The sequence below is a fragment of the Spinacia oleracea genome, chromosome 1 (assembly GCF_020520425.1).
Source record: "Spinacia oleracea cultivar Varoflay chromosome 1, BTI_SOV_V1, whole genome shotgun sequence".
In the NCBI taxonomy this organism is placed as follows: Eukaryota; Viridiplantae; Streptophyta; class Magnoliopsida; order Caryophyllales; family Amaranthaceae; genus Spinacia; species Spinacia oleracea.
In genome coordinates this window covers 1,570,250-1,587,500 of record NC_079487.1, presented here as the reverse complement: position 1 = coordinate 1,587,500, position 17,251 = coordinate 1,570,250, and the positions used below count along the sequence as shown (strand labels likewise).

The window sequence follows — 17,251 nt, the reverse complement described above, 5'->3', positions numbered from 1 at the left end:
TTTCTATTTTTGACAACTTAGTTTATTTGAAAAGAATATACTTCGTATTTATTTTGATGTCAAAAATATTACTCCAACAACAAATATATTTCTTTTGATGTAAAAATAATACTCCAACAAATCTATATCTATCAAGAGTAGGTGTTAAGATTATCTTACTTCTGATGATATGGGGCTAGGATCTTTTGATTGTTTTCGGAAGCTGCTTTCATTACCCTTGCCATGTATTCACATGCTTCATCTATGTTCTCCGAACTTGCCAACAATGTAGTTGCTGAAATCAATTGCGGACACATGAATGTGATTGAGTCAACACTCAAGTTCTTGCATTTTTCGTGTAAGGCCCTAAACATATTGCACAAGAAAAAATAACCATTAGATATTAAAGTCCAGTTTTTATAACTATAACATAAAGCTATTAAAATTTAATAAAGAAGTTTAAGATATCTGACCTGATGAATATTTGTATGGTTGATATATTTAACCAAGCCCCACTGAGAAGTTGGACAACATCCTCCTTTGAGATATAGCTAGAAAAATTTTCCTTGTATCCGAATACCTCAGCATCTAATTGAAAAGATATGGATTCCACACCAGGGGGCAGATCAGTAAGAATATTAGCGAGTCGTTTGCATGACTCACTCAAATGCTTCATTACACTATGTGAAACAAGCGGCGTCCTTTCCATAGTGAACTCAACAGTGTTTTGAGTATCAACAATTTTTTCCTTATCCCGCTTGTCCTGTTAAGAAACGCACAATTTAATTAGGGAAATTTCCATTAGTACACTCCTACTATTGACTTTTACCAATAGTACACTCACTTCTAATTATATTGCCAATGGTACACTTAAACTATTTAGTTTCTTATTATCCTTACTATTTTCATTAAGTAGCTTAACTATAGTTAATTATTAGAAAATAAAAAAACAAATAAAAACCTAAAAAGTTGATGAACGAGAAACCTAGACACGTTTTCTTCCTCCCTGTACTCCTCTCTTCTTCCCCTGTCATCTAAAAACCTAGAAAAATTCTACAAGGTCTACACTTCTCTTTGGAATTGTAATCTTTAACAGCAAAATTGTTGGGAAATTATTCAACTTGACCTCAATTGGTGAATCAGTTTTTGGGGCAATTTTGTTGCCACTTTGATCGAGTATATAATTGAAGCGATCATTGACGGTGGAACAAGGAGGTGTGTTAATTACTCACTTTAATTCAAAAATTCTTTAAATTTGGTTATTATCTGTAACTTTGCACCTTCTATGTGATCAATTTCAATTTGTAACTTGATTCCCGGTTGTTAATTAGGTTTTGCAATTTCACTCTGTTTAAGCGTTGATAACAAATACTCCTTATGATATATGAATCATGTCTCAAGCAAGATACTACTGATGTTGCTTGAAGGTAATTTTGCTAATTCCATTTACGACACTTTTGATTATTACTAAAGCTCCTTATAAAAGGAACACATCAAGAAAAGGATTTTAAATCATGGAATTAGCAAAATAGATACTCGAATGATGAATGACTGATGTAACAATAATGTAAACGCATATAATAAACCATTAATAATCAGTAACAATTTTTGCAAAGGCCACATTCTAATACCATACTAATAACGTAATAGTAGAATATTAGGATTATACTAACATTTGTAGTTTAAGACTAGTCTAACTCTTATCTTAACAGTAGCCAACATCCATCTGATTGTCTCTTGCCAGCTCCATATTTTCATTCAGTTTATTGTTTGCTCTTGTATTAGCTACTCTGGGTTAACATGGGTATGCCAATCGGTTTTGAATTGTGTTATAAAACCATGAAACTATAAGATTGTCAGGACATTGTTTCCGGTATGTGTATAAAAGCTTGAGTTGTATTGATTGAGCAATGCTCATATTTATAGTACAAGAGTTGACGCAAGACAATCCTAAAACAATTAGGTATTGAACTCTAATGAATCCTATATAATAATACTACTGCCTACGTAACTTTAATCTAGGCTAACTAAACCACTAAGACTTAGGAATAGTAATATTAGTTAACCTCTAACTCTAAAACTTGTTCAGTTGCATTGGAATTATAATTATACCATAATTCTGCAACAGTATCTCTTAGGTAAGTGAATTTATGCTTGAGATAAAGTCCCAAATTCAGGAAAAAAAATCTGGTGTTTGACTATATGTGTGACAGTACCTATTTCAGGAAAGATAGGATGCAAACCCCTTATCTGAACTATCCCACCAATACAAACTCTCAATTACTTTGCCATATAGTAAACAAAGAAATTGGAATTCTAATTTAGAGTTGACCTTGAATGAGCCAACAAAACATATACATATACAAGTATACTACACCACCAAGGTCATTAACTTCTCTTTCCAGGTTGGTAGAAAAATAAATTTAGACACCTGATACATGTATATATTCTGCCAATACTTCACAGAATTCTCACATTCATAACCCCAGATAATTCTTCAATCTTACAGGATGGTGTGATTTATTTGATTAGCACCCATCTCTTAATGGAAGCAAACATATGAAATTATATGCAAAAACTGCTCATGCTCCATAAAATAATTTGGGGTTGCCTAAGAAACTAGAAACAGTGGCAATTATCTTTTTGTTTGCTATACTGATACATGATTTTCATTTTTTTTTTTTTTTTTTTGCAGAATGGATAATGATGGTAGAGTTTAAATAAATAAATCATACTCTATACCTGTACCTTCAACTTCATAGACGAATCAGGCTCCACAACGATATCACTACTAACAGCAACATTAATCGCTAACGGTTGGTCGCTACTCATCTTGCGTCGCGGAACAAACTCCTAATAAGAGGTCAAATTGTCATCATTTATGCTTCGAGATTAATATTAAAATTACATGAAATTAGAATATTAAACAAATTACCTTGTCCCCTATAATCAATTTTCTAGGCCATTGGACGAAACTTTTTACGGCTCCCCCAACATCCTTCATCTCTAAGTTGGGTACAGGTAGAGGTGCAGTTTCATAGCTAGGAACACATGAGTTCACACTAACTTTCAAATAACCAGGCTTCATTGCAGAATGGTGTACTACATCTTCAGCATTGAACGGATATGCTACACCCCTAGCCACGACTACTAATTGTTGGGAATCATCAAGTTGGCACAGACGACATGCTAAAGGACTCTAAAACATTATTCGACACCCAGCATTAGTAAAGTACTAAAGTACAGTAAAATACTATAGTGAATTTACGAATAATTTAATATACATATAATATATACTTTGTCCTTGACTAATGTCACTTTAACCAATTAGAAAAATATCATTTACAGCAATGACAACAGAAAAGGAGAAGTGCAACTTAGATCATACCTTCAACTCCGCAAATGGGTCAGAATTAGGCTCTAGCTCCACAGAAGGTGAGTTGCTACGACTCCGCGTAGTGGTTGTAGTGGTTGTGGTCTTTCCAATCTCCATCCCAACCGGCAATTTTAGACCTAATTTTGTCACCAAGTTAATGAATTTTTCCTCAACTACGACCTCCATTTTCTTTTCCATCATAGCTATAGTTTCCTTTCGCACTTGCTCTATTCTAGCCTCAAAATCGCCTTCAATCTTTTTTAGTTCGGCTTGTGAGAAATGATCATATTCTCCATTATTTCGAACCGGTTTCCCCCAATATGCTTGATGGCCGATTGTTCCTCCAACTGCAACCACACGTCCACGACGGTCTTTCTTTCCAAGGGAACGGGATAAGACATCATCTTGCCTATGTGGAGTCCAAATTCCTTGCTCGACTTCCTGAACCTCCTTGTCCTATTGACAAACACATGCATTTATTAAAGAATTACAAAAACACATTTTTTAGCAAGAAATAAATATATTAATCGACGAACAAAAGTGTATGTACAAAGGAAAAACTACCGCAACTTACTATTTTTTCACCAACCAGGCGTGCTTCATCTTTAGGGAAAACATATTCTCCTTTTTCGTTTTTCTTTTGCCGGCCAAAAATCCAATTTAGATGTCGTTTTCTCATGGTTGAATCTGTACTTCCGACTGAAGGGTATCTTCCTTCAACCTCCCATTCAGTTTCCTTCTGTGAATAGCTTTTTTGCCCCATAAAATGAGGATGCAGATTGTGCGACTGACTCTTCCGTGCCTTCTCGCTTATTTCCTATTAGAAAAGAAGAAATTAGTATGGCAGATTGTATATAAGTGTAGATGATTGAACATGATGAAGATTAGTGGGCAAGGTTGTTGGTGCATCTAATTACCGAATGCATAACAGTGTAATCATAATATATCATGCATTGAATTGTGTTTTACCTTAAATGTATCGGTGGTCTTAGCTGCAACAAATTGCTGCCATATTTCTTCAGTGATGGCTTCATATACAAGGTAAGGTGGTTTGGCATTAGGCGAGATTTTTCTTGTCTTTGTGATATGTCCACTTACCAACTTAGCTTTCCAATCCCTAAACCGGTCACTCAAGTGTGCCATTACATACTTTTTCTTCAGTGGATTGTTGTCAATATGATACATAGTCTACATGGTAAAACAATAATAATTAGACAATCATTAGTAGAAAACTTTCCACTAGTCATGTAATTGGATGATGCATATAATGTAACAGTTGATCTATTCTTACCTTAATGTAATCCCAAAGGGTGTCTTGAAGACCTTGAGGTACCTCTTCCCATTTGTTTGTCAAAATACTGACCTTAGTATGCACTGTCTTCCCAATTTGTTGCCTATAGTCCTTCAACCAATGACCAGTTGGTCGATTAAATGAATCCCATTCTAGGAATTTTGGCACATTAGGGGACTTTAACCCTTTTACTTCACCTCGATACCTTTTAGTGCCTTTTTGAGAAATATCATGCTCCGTCTCAGTTGGATGCTCATAACACAAGGGATCATTGTCCCTAGACATCCCATCATTATACAAGTCTTCTATATCCTCCATGCATAAAGACCTGCATTATTAAAAGAAAAAATAAATCATTAGAACAATACCCGACTTTTTAGGAGTTATCCTCCATGCATAAAGTTTCGTGATTCTAGCTATTCAACTTGCTCATTTGAGGGTTTTTAAATATTGTGTGCAAGTTTCGTGAACTATGCTGATTATATGTGTTCATTGGTTGTTAATTGATGTAATTAGTTTCCTTTGTTCGCATCCTTCTAATTTTCAATAATTTTAATTCAACTATGCTGATTTTGTTGCTGATGTTATACTTGATAGAATGCCAGCAATATCCAGCTTCAGAAAAACGCTTAATTGTTCTAATTCTTTGTTAATTTGATGGGATTTTTCTGGGTTTTTTCAGGGAGGAAGGAAATAAAATTATGCCGCGATATAAGGATGAACCTCTTGATGTTCGTGTATATACCGTCTGTGGTGAATCAAAGTTCGTATTTTTTTTGTTTAAATTACTTTCTTCTGGGTAGATTTTTTATTTAATTTTGCAGTTTTAGTTTAAATTTGAAGAAATTTCCCTCAACGTTTGCCTGATTTATTAATTATAGGAAATATCCAATTCCTTTTAGTAATTGGAATTGGTGGTTTTATTTCAGTTTTAGGGTTTTAATTCCAATTAGTAATTATCTCTTATTTTTAATTTTCTGGGTTTTATTTCAGTTTTAGGGTTTTATTTCCAATTCCAATTTTTTTTATTCAGTTTTAGGGTTGATTTCTTTAGTTTCATCCCTTTCAGCTATTATACTTTTGTCCATGTAATTCATAACCATCACCGCTGCACGGCTAGAAACACAAACAAATAGTCTGATTAAATCAATAATCAGACACTATGCACAATTGTGTACTTTCTTCAGCTAATGCAGTGTTACATTTAGTTATGATTTTACATTGTTTAGTTAAGCTTAGTGCCTGTCAATGTTCCATGGCTTCTTGCTCTTCATTACGTTGCCCTTTGGCTTGCCCTTGACTACTTTCTGCTTGATCTTTTGATTATCCAGGGATGAACAACAATTTGGTCCAAAATGGAGCTCCACAAGGTGGTGCAGGAATGAGTATGGTTGGGTTGGGAGGAGGTGGGGCACTTGGTGTTCCTGATGTATCTCCTGCAGCTTTGTCATCTGATGGTCGTGGAAGGAGCAATGGGGATTGATCTTATGTTTCACCAGTTCCATATAAGTTTGAAGGTGGTCTTAGAGGGAGAAAAGGAATTCATGTTGTTGACAAAGTTGTTGAAAGGAGGCCGAGGAGAATGATAAAAAATAGAGAATCTGCTGCAAGGTTCTGAGCACAAAAACAGGTTTTACATATTGTCCTTTTCTTCTTTGCTTTACTATCATTTTAAAGACTGCTATGTTTTGCTTGCTTGGTTATATTTTTATTTATTTATGGTGTATCTTTAAGCTTTAAATGCAAGATATTCATGTTAAGGCTGATTGGTTAAACATTGGATGGAGTAGTTTGCAAGCATATTGCAGTTATCATAGTCCAACTTTGTATTATTATTCTCATATTAAGAGAAATTAATAGAATTTTAATTGAAATACTAATAGATTAAATTGTGTCTGTTTATGAAGATGTTATAGTTTGACATGAATCCTACGATCACTGTTTTTGGTATGTCAGTCTTTCCCTTCCCCGCTTCTTTTAACTTTTGAATGATTCTTTGATCATGTTTATGAATTTTGTGTTGGGAATTTGAATATAGTCTGTCTGGATGATTTGGTTAATTATATTTAGTGTTTGGAAAATTGTTGAAGGTTGTGTGTCTGGAGTATTTTTGTTGTAGAATTCGAGTAGGATCACTTATTCACGTTTGTATATTGTTTTGAAATTATACGAATCTGTCTGATTTTGTTTCTTTATTTTGTTTAATGTCGATGATCTCAACGAGATTTTAGATTTCTTAGTCATTGATTTGTTTTTAGTATGACTTTTGAAAAATAGTTAAGTGTTGCAATTAGATGGGCTGCTGTGGAATTTAAAATGAGTCAATGATAAACAGAAGGAAAGATAAACAGAGGGAAAGATCTGCTTGAAGTATAACTTAGTACATATATCTTTCCAGTAAGTCGGAAATGTAAACGGGCTTGCAGAGATGAAACACTCCCTTCCTACAATGAAAAATTCAAAATATATCCAAAAGGTTGTACAATTGATGACTATCTCCTTTTCTACTCATACAATGATACAGAGCCAAAACATCTATCATAGATGTTGATACATATGAAGTAAAAGGACTCAATTTCTGATGCTTATTCAACAACTTAGTCAATTCATGAAGTACCTCCATAAATCCAGTCAAATCAGTAAAGTGAACTGATTCACTTAAAATTTTGAACATATAATGCGTGCAGTCTTAAATAAAATCAAAAGATTAAATTGTGTCTTTTTATGCAGATGTTATAGTTGGTTGCTTACCTTGATATCCATCCTCAAATTTAATTATTGTACACCATTTTATATGCTTAATTTCTTTACTTTGACATTATAGTTTAGATTTCACTTCTCTAAAGGCACAATTAATTGAGTACAGGCTGGTAGCTTCTGCATCTGCCTTGCTGTTTTCAGATTGCATTCAGCTTTTCTTTTGGTCTTTTATGGACTAGGCTGCTGTTTGTTTGTTCTGGTGTATGCAGGGGGTTTGGACACCTCTGCTTCTGGTTGTAATTGTAGCTGTTACTTTCTCTACAGGCTGCTGCTATGGATCCTGTTACTTATGCAGGATGGTTCTATTGCTCTTGCAGTGTGGTTTGCAGGCACCTTCTCCGTGTTTCTGGTGTGCAGGCTCGCTCTGCGTGCTTCCTGTTTGTTGTGCCTTTGCTTTGAGTTTCCGTTAGGCTGGTTTGGTTATGCCGCTTGCCTCTGTGCAGGTTGGATGCTAATTTGCTGCTTTGTATTTTGTTTTGTTGAGGGTGCGGTTGTGCTCCCTTAACTGGTGTTTGTTGCTTCTATGGTTGGATTTTGATTATTTTCTACGTTTTGGTAATAAAGTTCGCTGTTTTACCCAAAAATACAAGGATGATGTATAATTTTTCTTTAGATGAACTTTGTGAACAATATTTGTGGCATATTATTTTTGGTGATTAGTTGCAATTACACAATTTAAAGTTCTTATATTATCTCGCACGCATCGCGTGCATATAAGACTAGTACTAAAAAATCAAAGACCATACATAATAGTAAACATGTAATTCAAAATCATTTGGATTTTTCAACCCATAAGCCTTCACAATGATCAGAACGCATATAATTTGCATCAAATGCATCTTCCCCGTTTGACTTAGGTAAGCCATTTGATAACGGCGGGTCCTCATCAAATTGATCATACTCTTCTTCGTCCTCCACATCACCAATACCAAGAATTCTTCTCTTTCCTTGAACAACAATAGATTTTTTTTTATCTTTGGGGTCAACAATGTAAAATACTTGCTTAACTTGTGATGCCATGATGAAAGGCTCATTTTGATGACCCAAACGCTTAAAATCAACTTGTGTATATCCATCCTCAACTCTTCGCACACCACGCCCATTGTCAACCCACTTGCATCGAAATAGAGGGATTCTAAATTTGGTGTAGTCAAGCTCCCAAATATCTTCAATCACCCCGTAGTATGGCATAGTTACTTCTAGAGGGCTAGTATCTTTAGCATTAGCGTACTCTATTGATGATGCAACCACACTTACACCACTATTTTGATTAACAGACTTGGCATCTTGGCGCTCCGTATAGAATGTATACCCATTGATATCATAACCTTCATATGAGTCAACTAGAAGCTCAGGACCATATGCAAGCCACTTAATCATTTCACAAACTACTTTTGGAGTTTTAGTGCGTTGAGACATAACCTTGACTTGGAACCATGCTATAAAAGTGTCATTGTGCTCCTTAGCTAACCACTGATCATCTTTCAAAGGATTCTTCTCCTTCAAATAAGCCATGTGATCATCTATATAGGGTTGAACCTTAGAAAGATGTTGTAGTACGTACAAATGAGCCTTAGCCTTCATCTTACGATCCACCACGATCCTTTTATGGCCAATTATACCATGACCTTCTAGCCTCTCTTCGTGGCGAGACTTCGAAAGTCCAACCGGTTCTAGCCCTGCTAGGTATTGAGCAACAAACCCCATAATCTCTTCAGCAATTGTGCCTTCAATAATACTACCTTCGGGATAGTATCGATTCCGGACTTTATCTTGTAAAGTGCCCAAATGTCTCTCAAACGGATACATGTTCCTCGCCCACACTGGACCACAAATCTTGATTTCTCGAACGAGATGCACGACCACATGTACCATGATATCAAAGAATGAAGGTGGAAAATACATTTCAAACTGACACAATGTGACGATAACTTCTGATTGCAGATCATCCAAAGTCGAAGGATCAATCTCCTTACTACATATAGCATTGAAAAAGAAACAAAGCCTCGTAATGGCATTCCTCACGTGCTTTGGCAATATCCCTCGGATCGCAATTGGAAGAAATTGTTGCATCATAACGTGGCAATCATGAGACTTCATACCCACCATTTTCAATTCGTTCTTGGACACGAGTCTTTTTATGTTGGACGAGTATCCAGATGGAACCTTTATGCCACGCAAACACTCAAAAAAACTTATTTTCTCATTCTTAGACATAGTGTAGCATGCTGGAGGAAGATATTTTCCTTTTTCCTTATCTTCAGGCGCCAGCTCTGGACGGATCTTCAATTTTTGCATGTCTTTCCTAACATTTTCACCATCCTTTGTCTTTCCCGTTATATTAAGCAATGTCCCAATAATACTTTCAAAAACATTTTTTTCAACGTGCATAAAATCGAGACAGTGCCTGACCTCTAAATGCCTCCAATACGGGAGATCCCAAAACGGGGACTTCTTCTTATAAAGGGCTCCTTTTACAGCCTTGTAAGGCTTTCCATAGACTGTGTTGATATCTTTGACCCGCTCGTACACCTCGCTTCCAGTAAGAGGAGGACGGGCAACTCGAACCTCTGTTTTCCCATTGAACGGTTTTTTCTTCTTTCGATAAGGGTGATCAAGAGGTAACAACCTACGAGTATGCCAGTATATGTTCTTCTTACAATGTTCTAAGTACTCTCCCACCATATCATCTTCACAAATCGGACATGCTTTTGCTCCCTTGTTAATATAACCCGATAAGTTTCCGTATGCCGGAAAGTCATTCACAGTACAAAATATCATAGCACGCAAAGTAAAGTTTGTTTCAGTGTAAGAGTCAAACACGGGAACACCTTCATTCCATAGCACTTTCAAATCATCAATAAGTGGTGCTAAGTAAACATCAATATCATTTCCCGGCTGTTTTGGCCCTGATATCAAAAGGGACAACATGATGTATTTTCGCTTCATACAAAGCCAAGGAGGGAGGTTATATATGGATAAAAGAACCGGCCAAGTGCTGTGTTGAGTACTAAGTGTGCCAAAAGGGTTCATTCCATCCGTGCAAAGACCGAGCCTTAAATTTCTCATTTCCTTACCGAAATCATCGAACTTCTCATCAAAATTCTTCCATTGTGGAGAATCGGCGGGATGTCTAAGATATTCATCTTTCTTTCTCCCTTCTTCGTGCCACCTTAAATTCTTTGCTTCCTTCTTATTCGCAAACAAACGTTTAAATCTTGGTATTATCGGAAGATACCACAACACCTTTGCCGGAGGTCCTTTCTCATCTGGTGTACCATCCACTTTCTTCCGCTTGTAGCGCGATAACCCACATCTTGGACACTTGTGGAGATCTTGATACTCTTTCCGATACAATATACAATCATTCGGACATGCATGTATCTTTTGGTACTCAATACCCATAGGACAAAGCATCTTTTTTGCTCGATAGTTAGATATCGGAATTTCATTCCCTTCCGGAAACATATCTTTCAAATCTTCCAATAGATAAGTGAAACTCTGATCACACCAGTTGTATTTTGCTTTCTTATTATACAGCTTCAACATAGCAGATAAGATGCTGTACTTAGAGCAACCAGGATACAATGGCTTACTCGCGGCACTCGATAAAGTCTCATACATACTAGGTTGATCATTGAGATAGTCTTCTACATCCTGCATCATCTCATTTATCTCATCATCCTCAACGTAGTCCAGCTCATCATTATCCATATCATCGCTACCATTATCGTCATCATGGATATCATTATCACCTCCGAAGTTGCTTCCTGAGTGCCCATAGTTAATATTGCACTCCCCATGGTTAACACTCTCACCATGCCATATCCACCTTGTATAGTTCAACCTAAAGCCACGACGAACTAAATGTTCCCTAATCTGATCAACATTACGAAACCTCCTAGAACAATCACAATTAGAACAAGGGCAAAGTATTGACTCGTCACCATTCTTCAACTGATACGCAACTGCACATGCGATGAACTCCTCAACCCCTAGAATGTATTGATTCGTAGTTCTTGAACCGTACATCCAATTGCGATCCATTTCTAACAACTAGAGGCAAACACAACAACCATATTAAACAGGCCCGACTATTAAGAGGCCTATCCGGAGAGGCCTATCCGGACCTACATCACAGGGCCCAATTATTTGGGCCCTAATTGGGCCCTAAAAAAATTTGTTGCAGTTTAATACAAAGGAAACGATTCTATTTCCTGAGTAATTACTCGTCCCTTGTGAAAAGACTACCCCATTACCAAAAATTTCAAGTTCTCAGTTTCTCACCGATTAATTGCTTAGTTATCTCTTCCATAAAAATCCTCTAGTCCATCAATTATGTTCATAATTTGACTAAAACTTGCATTTGCTAAACTAGCTTCACAAATACAAACTCAAAACTGATTCTAATCATGTAGGACTATTTATAGTTTCATAGTTGATGCAACAAGGAATAAAAGGGAATTTGTTCAAACAAGTTACATATATAGACAAAGACAATTAGACAACTACTAGTATTAGTTTGAAATTTTTGACATCTTATAGTAGGTGGTCCAAAAAACCTCCTTGTGCACTCGTACTTAATCAAATTCAACATAGGAGCTAAATAAGCCTTACTTTGCAACAAAACACAGGGGGGGGGGAATTTGAAATAATTGAAAATGGACATAAAATGAAGAATTTGTATTAATTGACCAATGGAACACCAATTTATAGTGTTGAAAGTGATTAAATATAGAAATTAACCATTTTTCAATTTCGACAAGCCAATCATTGAAATATATTCAAGTTCACTAACAACAAGAAATCAAAACTATAGGTCTGAAACTCGATGATAATCCAAAAAAATTACATACAAATATATACCCATGCAAAAAAAAATGGCATTAAAGAAAGAGATCAAAGAAAATAAAAATGTTACCTTAATCAACAAAGAATATCTATCTGCTACTACTAGTCACCAACACCTAAAACAAGAAGAAGAAAAAAACAACAAAAAGAACCCATTAATTAATATTCAAAATTTGAAAAAATAAACAAAAACGACATGAAATTAAAATCTTTAAAGGGTGCCCATACACGGGACGAAGTAAATTTTTTGTTGAAACATTAATTAAATGGTTTGGGCAAGTGGTTAAGATAAGGACAAATTATTTTTACCACCTTTTTTTCACCAAGTTAATTTGTAGTTAAGTTCAAAATTTGGTTCGAAAATGTGGAATTTTACCCTAAATATGACATAGAATGACCCAATTAGCCTTAAATATGGAATAATTGATTAGAACGAGTCTTAGAAAGTTATAACTATGCATATGAGACATGTAATAAGTTTGAAAACAATCCTTAGGTTGTTTAGTTCAAATTTGGGTTCGAAAACGCCATTTTAGCCTAAATATGACCAAGAATGATCCAATTGGCCTTAAATGGGGAATAATAGATTAGTACGAGTCTTAGAAAGTTATAACTATGCATATTAAACGTGTAATAAGTTTGAAAACATTTCTTAGGTTCTTTATTTCAAAGTTGGGTTCGAAATTTGCCTAAATATGACCTAGAACGACCCTATTACCCTTAAATGTAGAATAATAGATTGGAAAGAGTCTTAGAAAGTTATAACTATGCATGTTAAACGTGTAATAAGTTTGAAAACATTCCTAAGGTTCTTTAGTTCAAAGTTAGGTTCGAAAATGTCATTTTTGCCTAAATATGTACTAGAACGACTCAATTAGCCTTAAATGTGGAATAATAGATTGGAAAGAGTCCTATAAAGTTATAAATATGCATATTAAACGTATAATAAGTTTGAAAACATTCCTTAGGTTGTTTAGTTAAAAGTTGGGTTCGAAAATGTCAATTTTGCCTAAATATGACCTAGAACGACCCTATTAGCCTTAAATGTGGAATAATAGATTGGAAAGAGCCTTAGAAAGTTATAACTATGCATATTAAACGTGTAATAAGTTTGAAAACATTCCTTAGGTTCTTTATTTCAAAGTTGGGTCGAAAACGCCATTTTAGCCTAAATATGTACTAGAACGACCCAATTAGCCTTAAATGTGGAATAATAGATTATTACGAGTCTTAGAAAGTTATAATTATGCATATTAAAAGTGTAATAAGTTTGAAAACATTCCTTAGGTTCTTTAGTACAAAGTTGGGTCGAAAACGCCATTTTAGCCTTAGAGGGGGAATTCTTAGAGAATGTGCTGAGAATTACAACCAAGATGCTCAACTGTTTAATTCTAAGCTATCTGATGAACTTGATTCTTTTCACTCAAAAGCTTCCAAACCCAAAAATTGTTTATACTGACATCTACACCCCTTTGTTTGATATGTACTGTATCATTTATGTTCCTTCAATAAGAGAATGAAATTAGTAGTTTCTGTAAGTCTGTAACTACGTACCATGAATGCAAGAGTTGAATATTAATCTATTGTTGATCAGAACTGTGCAGATCAGTGCACGGAACTGATCAGTTCTGATCAAAACTGTGCACTGATCTGCACAGAAATGATCTGAGCTGTGCAGATCAGTGCACAGTTCTGATCAGAACTGATCAGTTCTGTGCACTGATTTGCAATGTTCTGATCTGAGCTGTGCAGATCAGTGCACAGAATTGATCAGTTCTGATCAGAACTGTGCACTGATCTGCACAGAACTGATATGAGCTGTGCAAATCAGTGCACAGTTCTGATCGAAGCGCAGAGTTTTAAAGGAGAAAGATAGTTTTGGGGTAAGGGATGGAAAAGGACTCTGTAATGGAAAATTAAAGGAGAAATTTTTGGATTTTCAGTGCTGAAGGAGAAAGTTTTAGGAGGAGAAATATTGGATTTTTCAGAAAATTAAAGGATTCATGTTTCTATTGCTGAAAATTCAGACACTTCTATAATATCTTTTGCAGAAAATTAAAGGATTCATGTTTTTATTGCTGAAAATTCATCTTCGCATATGTGTTTTGCCACAATCACAAACTCCAACACCCCAATATATGCAAACCGCCTTTTCTTGGATTCACATGCATCTTCTTTTGCAGAAACATGTGAAATACCCACTCTTAACAATTGCCAATTCTCATTCAAGATTATACTTTCACCTTAGACTTAGCTAATTGCCAAGAGTTTAAGTAGTTTGACAATTTACCATTTTTATATTCAGGAATACAAACAGACTGGATAATATCATAACACATTTGTTTCGTACTTTTTACACGACTTATTTTCACTAAACTTGACTTATTTTGGATACTCTGACCTATCTTATTTTGGATACTCCGGCCTAGCGACCAACCATTAACTAACTGATAATTATATTGACACTCCAAACTCTACAATAAAGTCTAAATAATACAAAATATAGCTAAAGTTTTTTTTTTGACAAAAAATATAACTATAGTTGAGTGCCACAATTCTCTTTAACCTATAACAACATGCTCCTTTGATAATCCAACTAACAAATATATGTTGTTGCTTTCACACATCTATTCTAACTTTCTAAGGCTAAGCTTGATTTAATACAAGCAATCATTCATACTCTTCACCATGAACTACAAGAAGGATATTAAACTACATTTATCAACTACCCTACTACTCCAACAGACCATACCAGCGACAACCAAACAGAACCAACACACCATCAGAAAGAATCCAGCAACCAGAAACCACCAACAACCAAACACTCAAAACGGAGTATAACAAATAATTCCAAATTAAATCGCAATAATTTCTAGTTAGGAATTGAGAGACATGAAGTTACTTAGAGCATTCAAGGTACATCAAATCACCAAGTCCTTTGAGAACAGAATAATGTTCCAATTTCAATGGACAAAAGGGGGAAACTGTTATGCGTGCTAACCTCTAGAATCTCCTTCGCTATGTCTGACTTGTTCACTTTGTCCAGGACAGGAACTTCTCAGCTAAAACTTCAACTTCTGAACCAACTTCAAAGGATAGCAGGAGCGCCCTTCTTTATCTGCGATATGAGTTTCAACAAATTATTAGTTTCCATCCTCTTTAAGCAATCAATCTAAAACAATTAAACCAAATTAAAATTCTAATTATTTTATACAAGTATAATCAGTTATGGTAAAGAAAAGCAGTAGTCATTTGCAATGAATACCTCACAACACCACCAACGCCATTGAAACAGACATTTGGTGGGCAAGAAACGCGAAAACCCCCCCTCAACTCCGACTAATTACATCATAAATAATAGGAAATTAAACCGGTAGTGCAACTAACCTTTCAATTCCGATGAATCTTCGAATGAATCTTCCAATTCCAATGAACTCGAGTGCAGAACCGATCGATGAAAGTAACAGCTTACTAGCAGCAACAATGGTGGGTGGTATATTTTGGTTGTTTTTTCTAATTTACTTTTTATGATTGAATTTTCTTGCGCATATGTATGATGTTCCATAGTGAATCACGTCGCCCTGTGACCGGAGAAGTGCGCCGTAGAGACCGGAGAAGTGCGCCGTGGAGACCGGAGAAGTGGAGAGAAGTGGGAGTTAGTAATGGAGGTTGCTCGTGGTTCTGTATTTTTGGGGAAGGAGGGGTAGAGGTCAGTCGTGGGTTAAGGTATACTGGTATAGTAATTAGTAATTACAGCTTGGAATGGGCCATCAAATGAATTGAACTTTCGCGTGGCCGATTCAATTGGGCCTGCGCAGCAACAATGCATCCAAGAATTTTATTGCACCGTTTATAAATAGGCCCGAAGCGTTTTCTTTTTGGCGGAAATATTAAATATTTTGGCGGATTTATTTCATTCTTAAATGCTTCGAACTCTATTAAGTCCGATGCAATATACTTGACAGAATCTCAAAATCTATCAAATGCTTCAATCCCAAAAATAGTACCGAAGCAAATGTAACTTAATGCTTCGAGCATGTTTAGGTTCAATGCATTTAAGGTGAAGCAACATGCATTTTTTGTACTAGTGTATGGCCCCGACTTCATCTTGAAGCTTTAATCTTCAAACTCCGTCTTGGAAATGGATTGGAAACTCCGTTCTTAAATTTCACCATGGGAGGCGCCATTTTCATCAAATACGATTTACAACAAATTAATGGTGCGCAGACCATATTTAAATAAAAAACCATGGTACATTTGACCATATTTTACATTCAAATTTAATGGTACGCATACCATATTTTCTATCCTCTTTGGGCCATATTAGTCACTTTCCGCAACCTGCAAAACAATATATTTACAATATACCATTCACCCATTCATTTATCAATGAATGACCCACTTAGCGAGTTAGCAGAAAATATGCATCACATTATAATTGCAACAACTAATTAAGGCACAAGAATCTACCAATTATTTAACCTTATTAGTTCTAATAGAGTTTATTAATCCCAGGGTAATAAGGACTTAATCAAGAGTTTTAACCAACGTGAATAAAAGCTCGAACTTAAACCAAGATTTATATGCTTTATTAATTTTAAACATAGAATGTCTTTCCAAGTCCAAGCGGAAACCACATATTTAATTAAAATTTAAAGCTCATATAATTATTTTATTTCCCTCAAACGAATTTTAGTTGATTAAAATGAATTAATTATAATTTATTCAAGGTTTTAATTTTATTAAATAATTAGTATAAAATTAATTTTAATAAATTAAACTAATAAAATTAAATTTCGAGAAAAATTTATAACCACGAAATTAAAATTTATTGAATTCATCGCTAAACGAAAAATAAAATCGAAAAGATCATTGGGACAAGGCAAGACAATGATCACGAAGCCCATCCTCCACCTAGGCCTCATATGCGCAGCAACAACTACGCTAGAGCGCAGTACAACAGCGACAGATCGCTCGCTGCCCCCTCAGCGCTC

At 35.3% G+C, this 17,251-nt stretch overlaps 2 protein-coding genes across 3 annotated transcripts in view; both read right to left on the bottom strand.

The window, feature by feature from the left end:
• The window catches only part of LOC130465691 (uncharacterized), a 17,158-nt gene extending 1,191 nt beyond the window's left edge, over positions 1 to 15,967 (bottom strand). The window contains exons 1-11 of one of the 2 annotated variants that reach the window (XM_056834559.1): positions 15,645 to 15,967; positions 15,259 to 15,375; positions 12,328 to 12,373; positions 4,647 to 4,974; positions 4,325 to 4,543; positions 3,930 to 4,172; positions 3,368 to 3,811; positions 2,915 to 3,178; positions 2,722 to 2,832; positions 453 to 742; positions 1 to 345 (exon numbers count right to left, since the gene is read on the bottom strand). The exon at positions 1 to 345 is cut by the window's left edge and continues 1,191 nt beyond it. In XM_056834559.1, the coding sequence (XP_056690537.1) occupies positions 156 to 345; positions 453 to 742; positions 2,722 to 2,832; positions 2,915 to 3,178; positions 3,368 to 3,811; positions 3,930 to 4,172; positions 4,325 to 4,543; positions 4,647 to 4,964 (2,079 nt within the window). In that variant the 5' untranslated portion in view covers positions 4,965 to 4,974; positions 12,328 to 12,373; positions 15,259 to 15,375; positions 15,645 to 15,967 and the 3' untranslated portion in view covers positions 1 to 155. The remainder of the gene's footprint in view (positions 346 to 452; positions 743 to 2,721; positions 2,833 to 2,914; positions 3,179 to 3,367; positions 3,812 to 3,929; positions 4,173 to 4,324; positions 4,544 to 4,646; positions 4,975 to 12,327; positions 12,374 to 15,258; positions 15,376 to 15,644) is intronic. The other variant, XM_056834560.1, reaches the window with a different exon arrangement.
• Positions 8,178 to 11,453, bottom strand: LOC130462590 (uncharacterized). The gene has a single exon (XM_056831192.1). The coding sequence runs from the start codon at positions 11,451 to 11,453 to the stop codon at positions 8,178 to 8,180; it is 3,276 nt and encodes a 1,091-aa protein (XP_056687170.1).
• Positions 15,968 to 17,251: the final 1,284 nt, after the last annotated feature.

Excerpts from the sequence above, each read along its gene's own strand:
- LOC130462590 (XM_056831192.1), bottom strand. The coding sequence starts at position 11,453 with ATGGATCGCAATTGGATGTACGGTTCAAGAACTACGAATCAATACATT.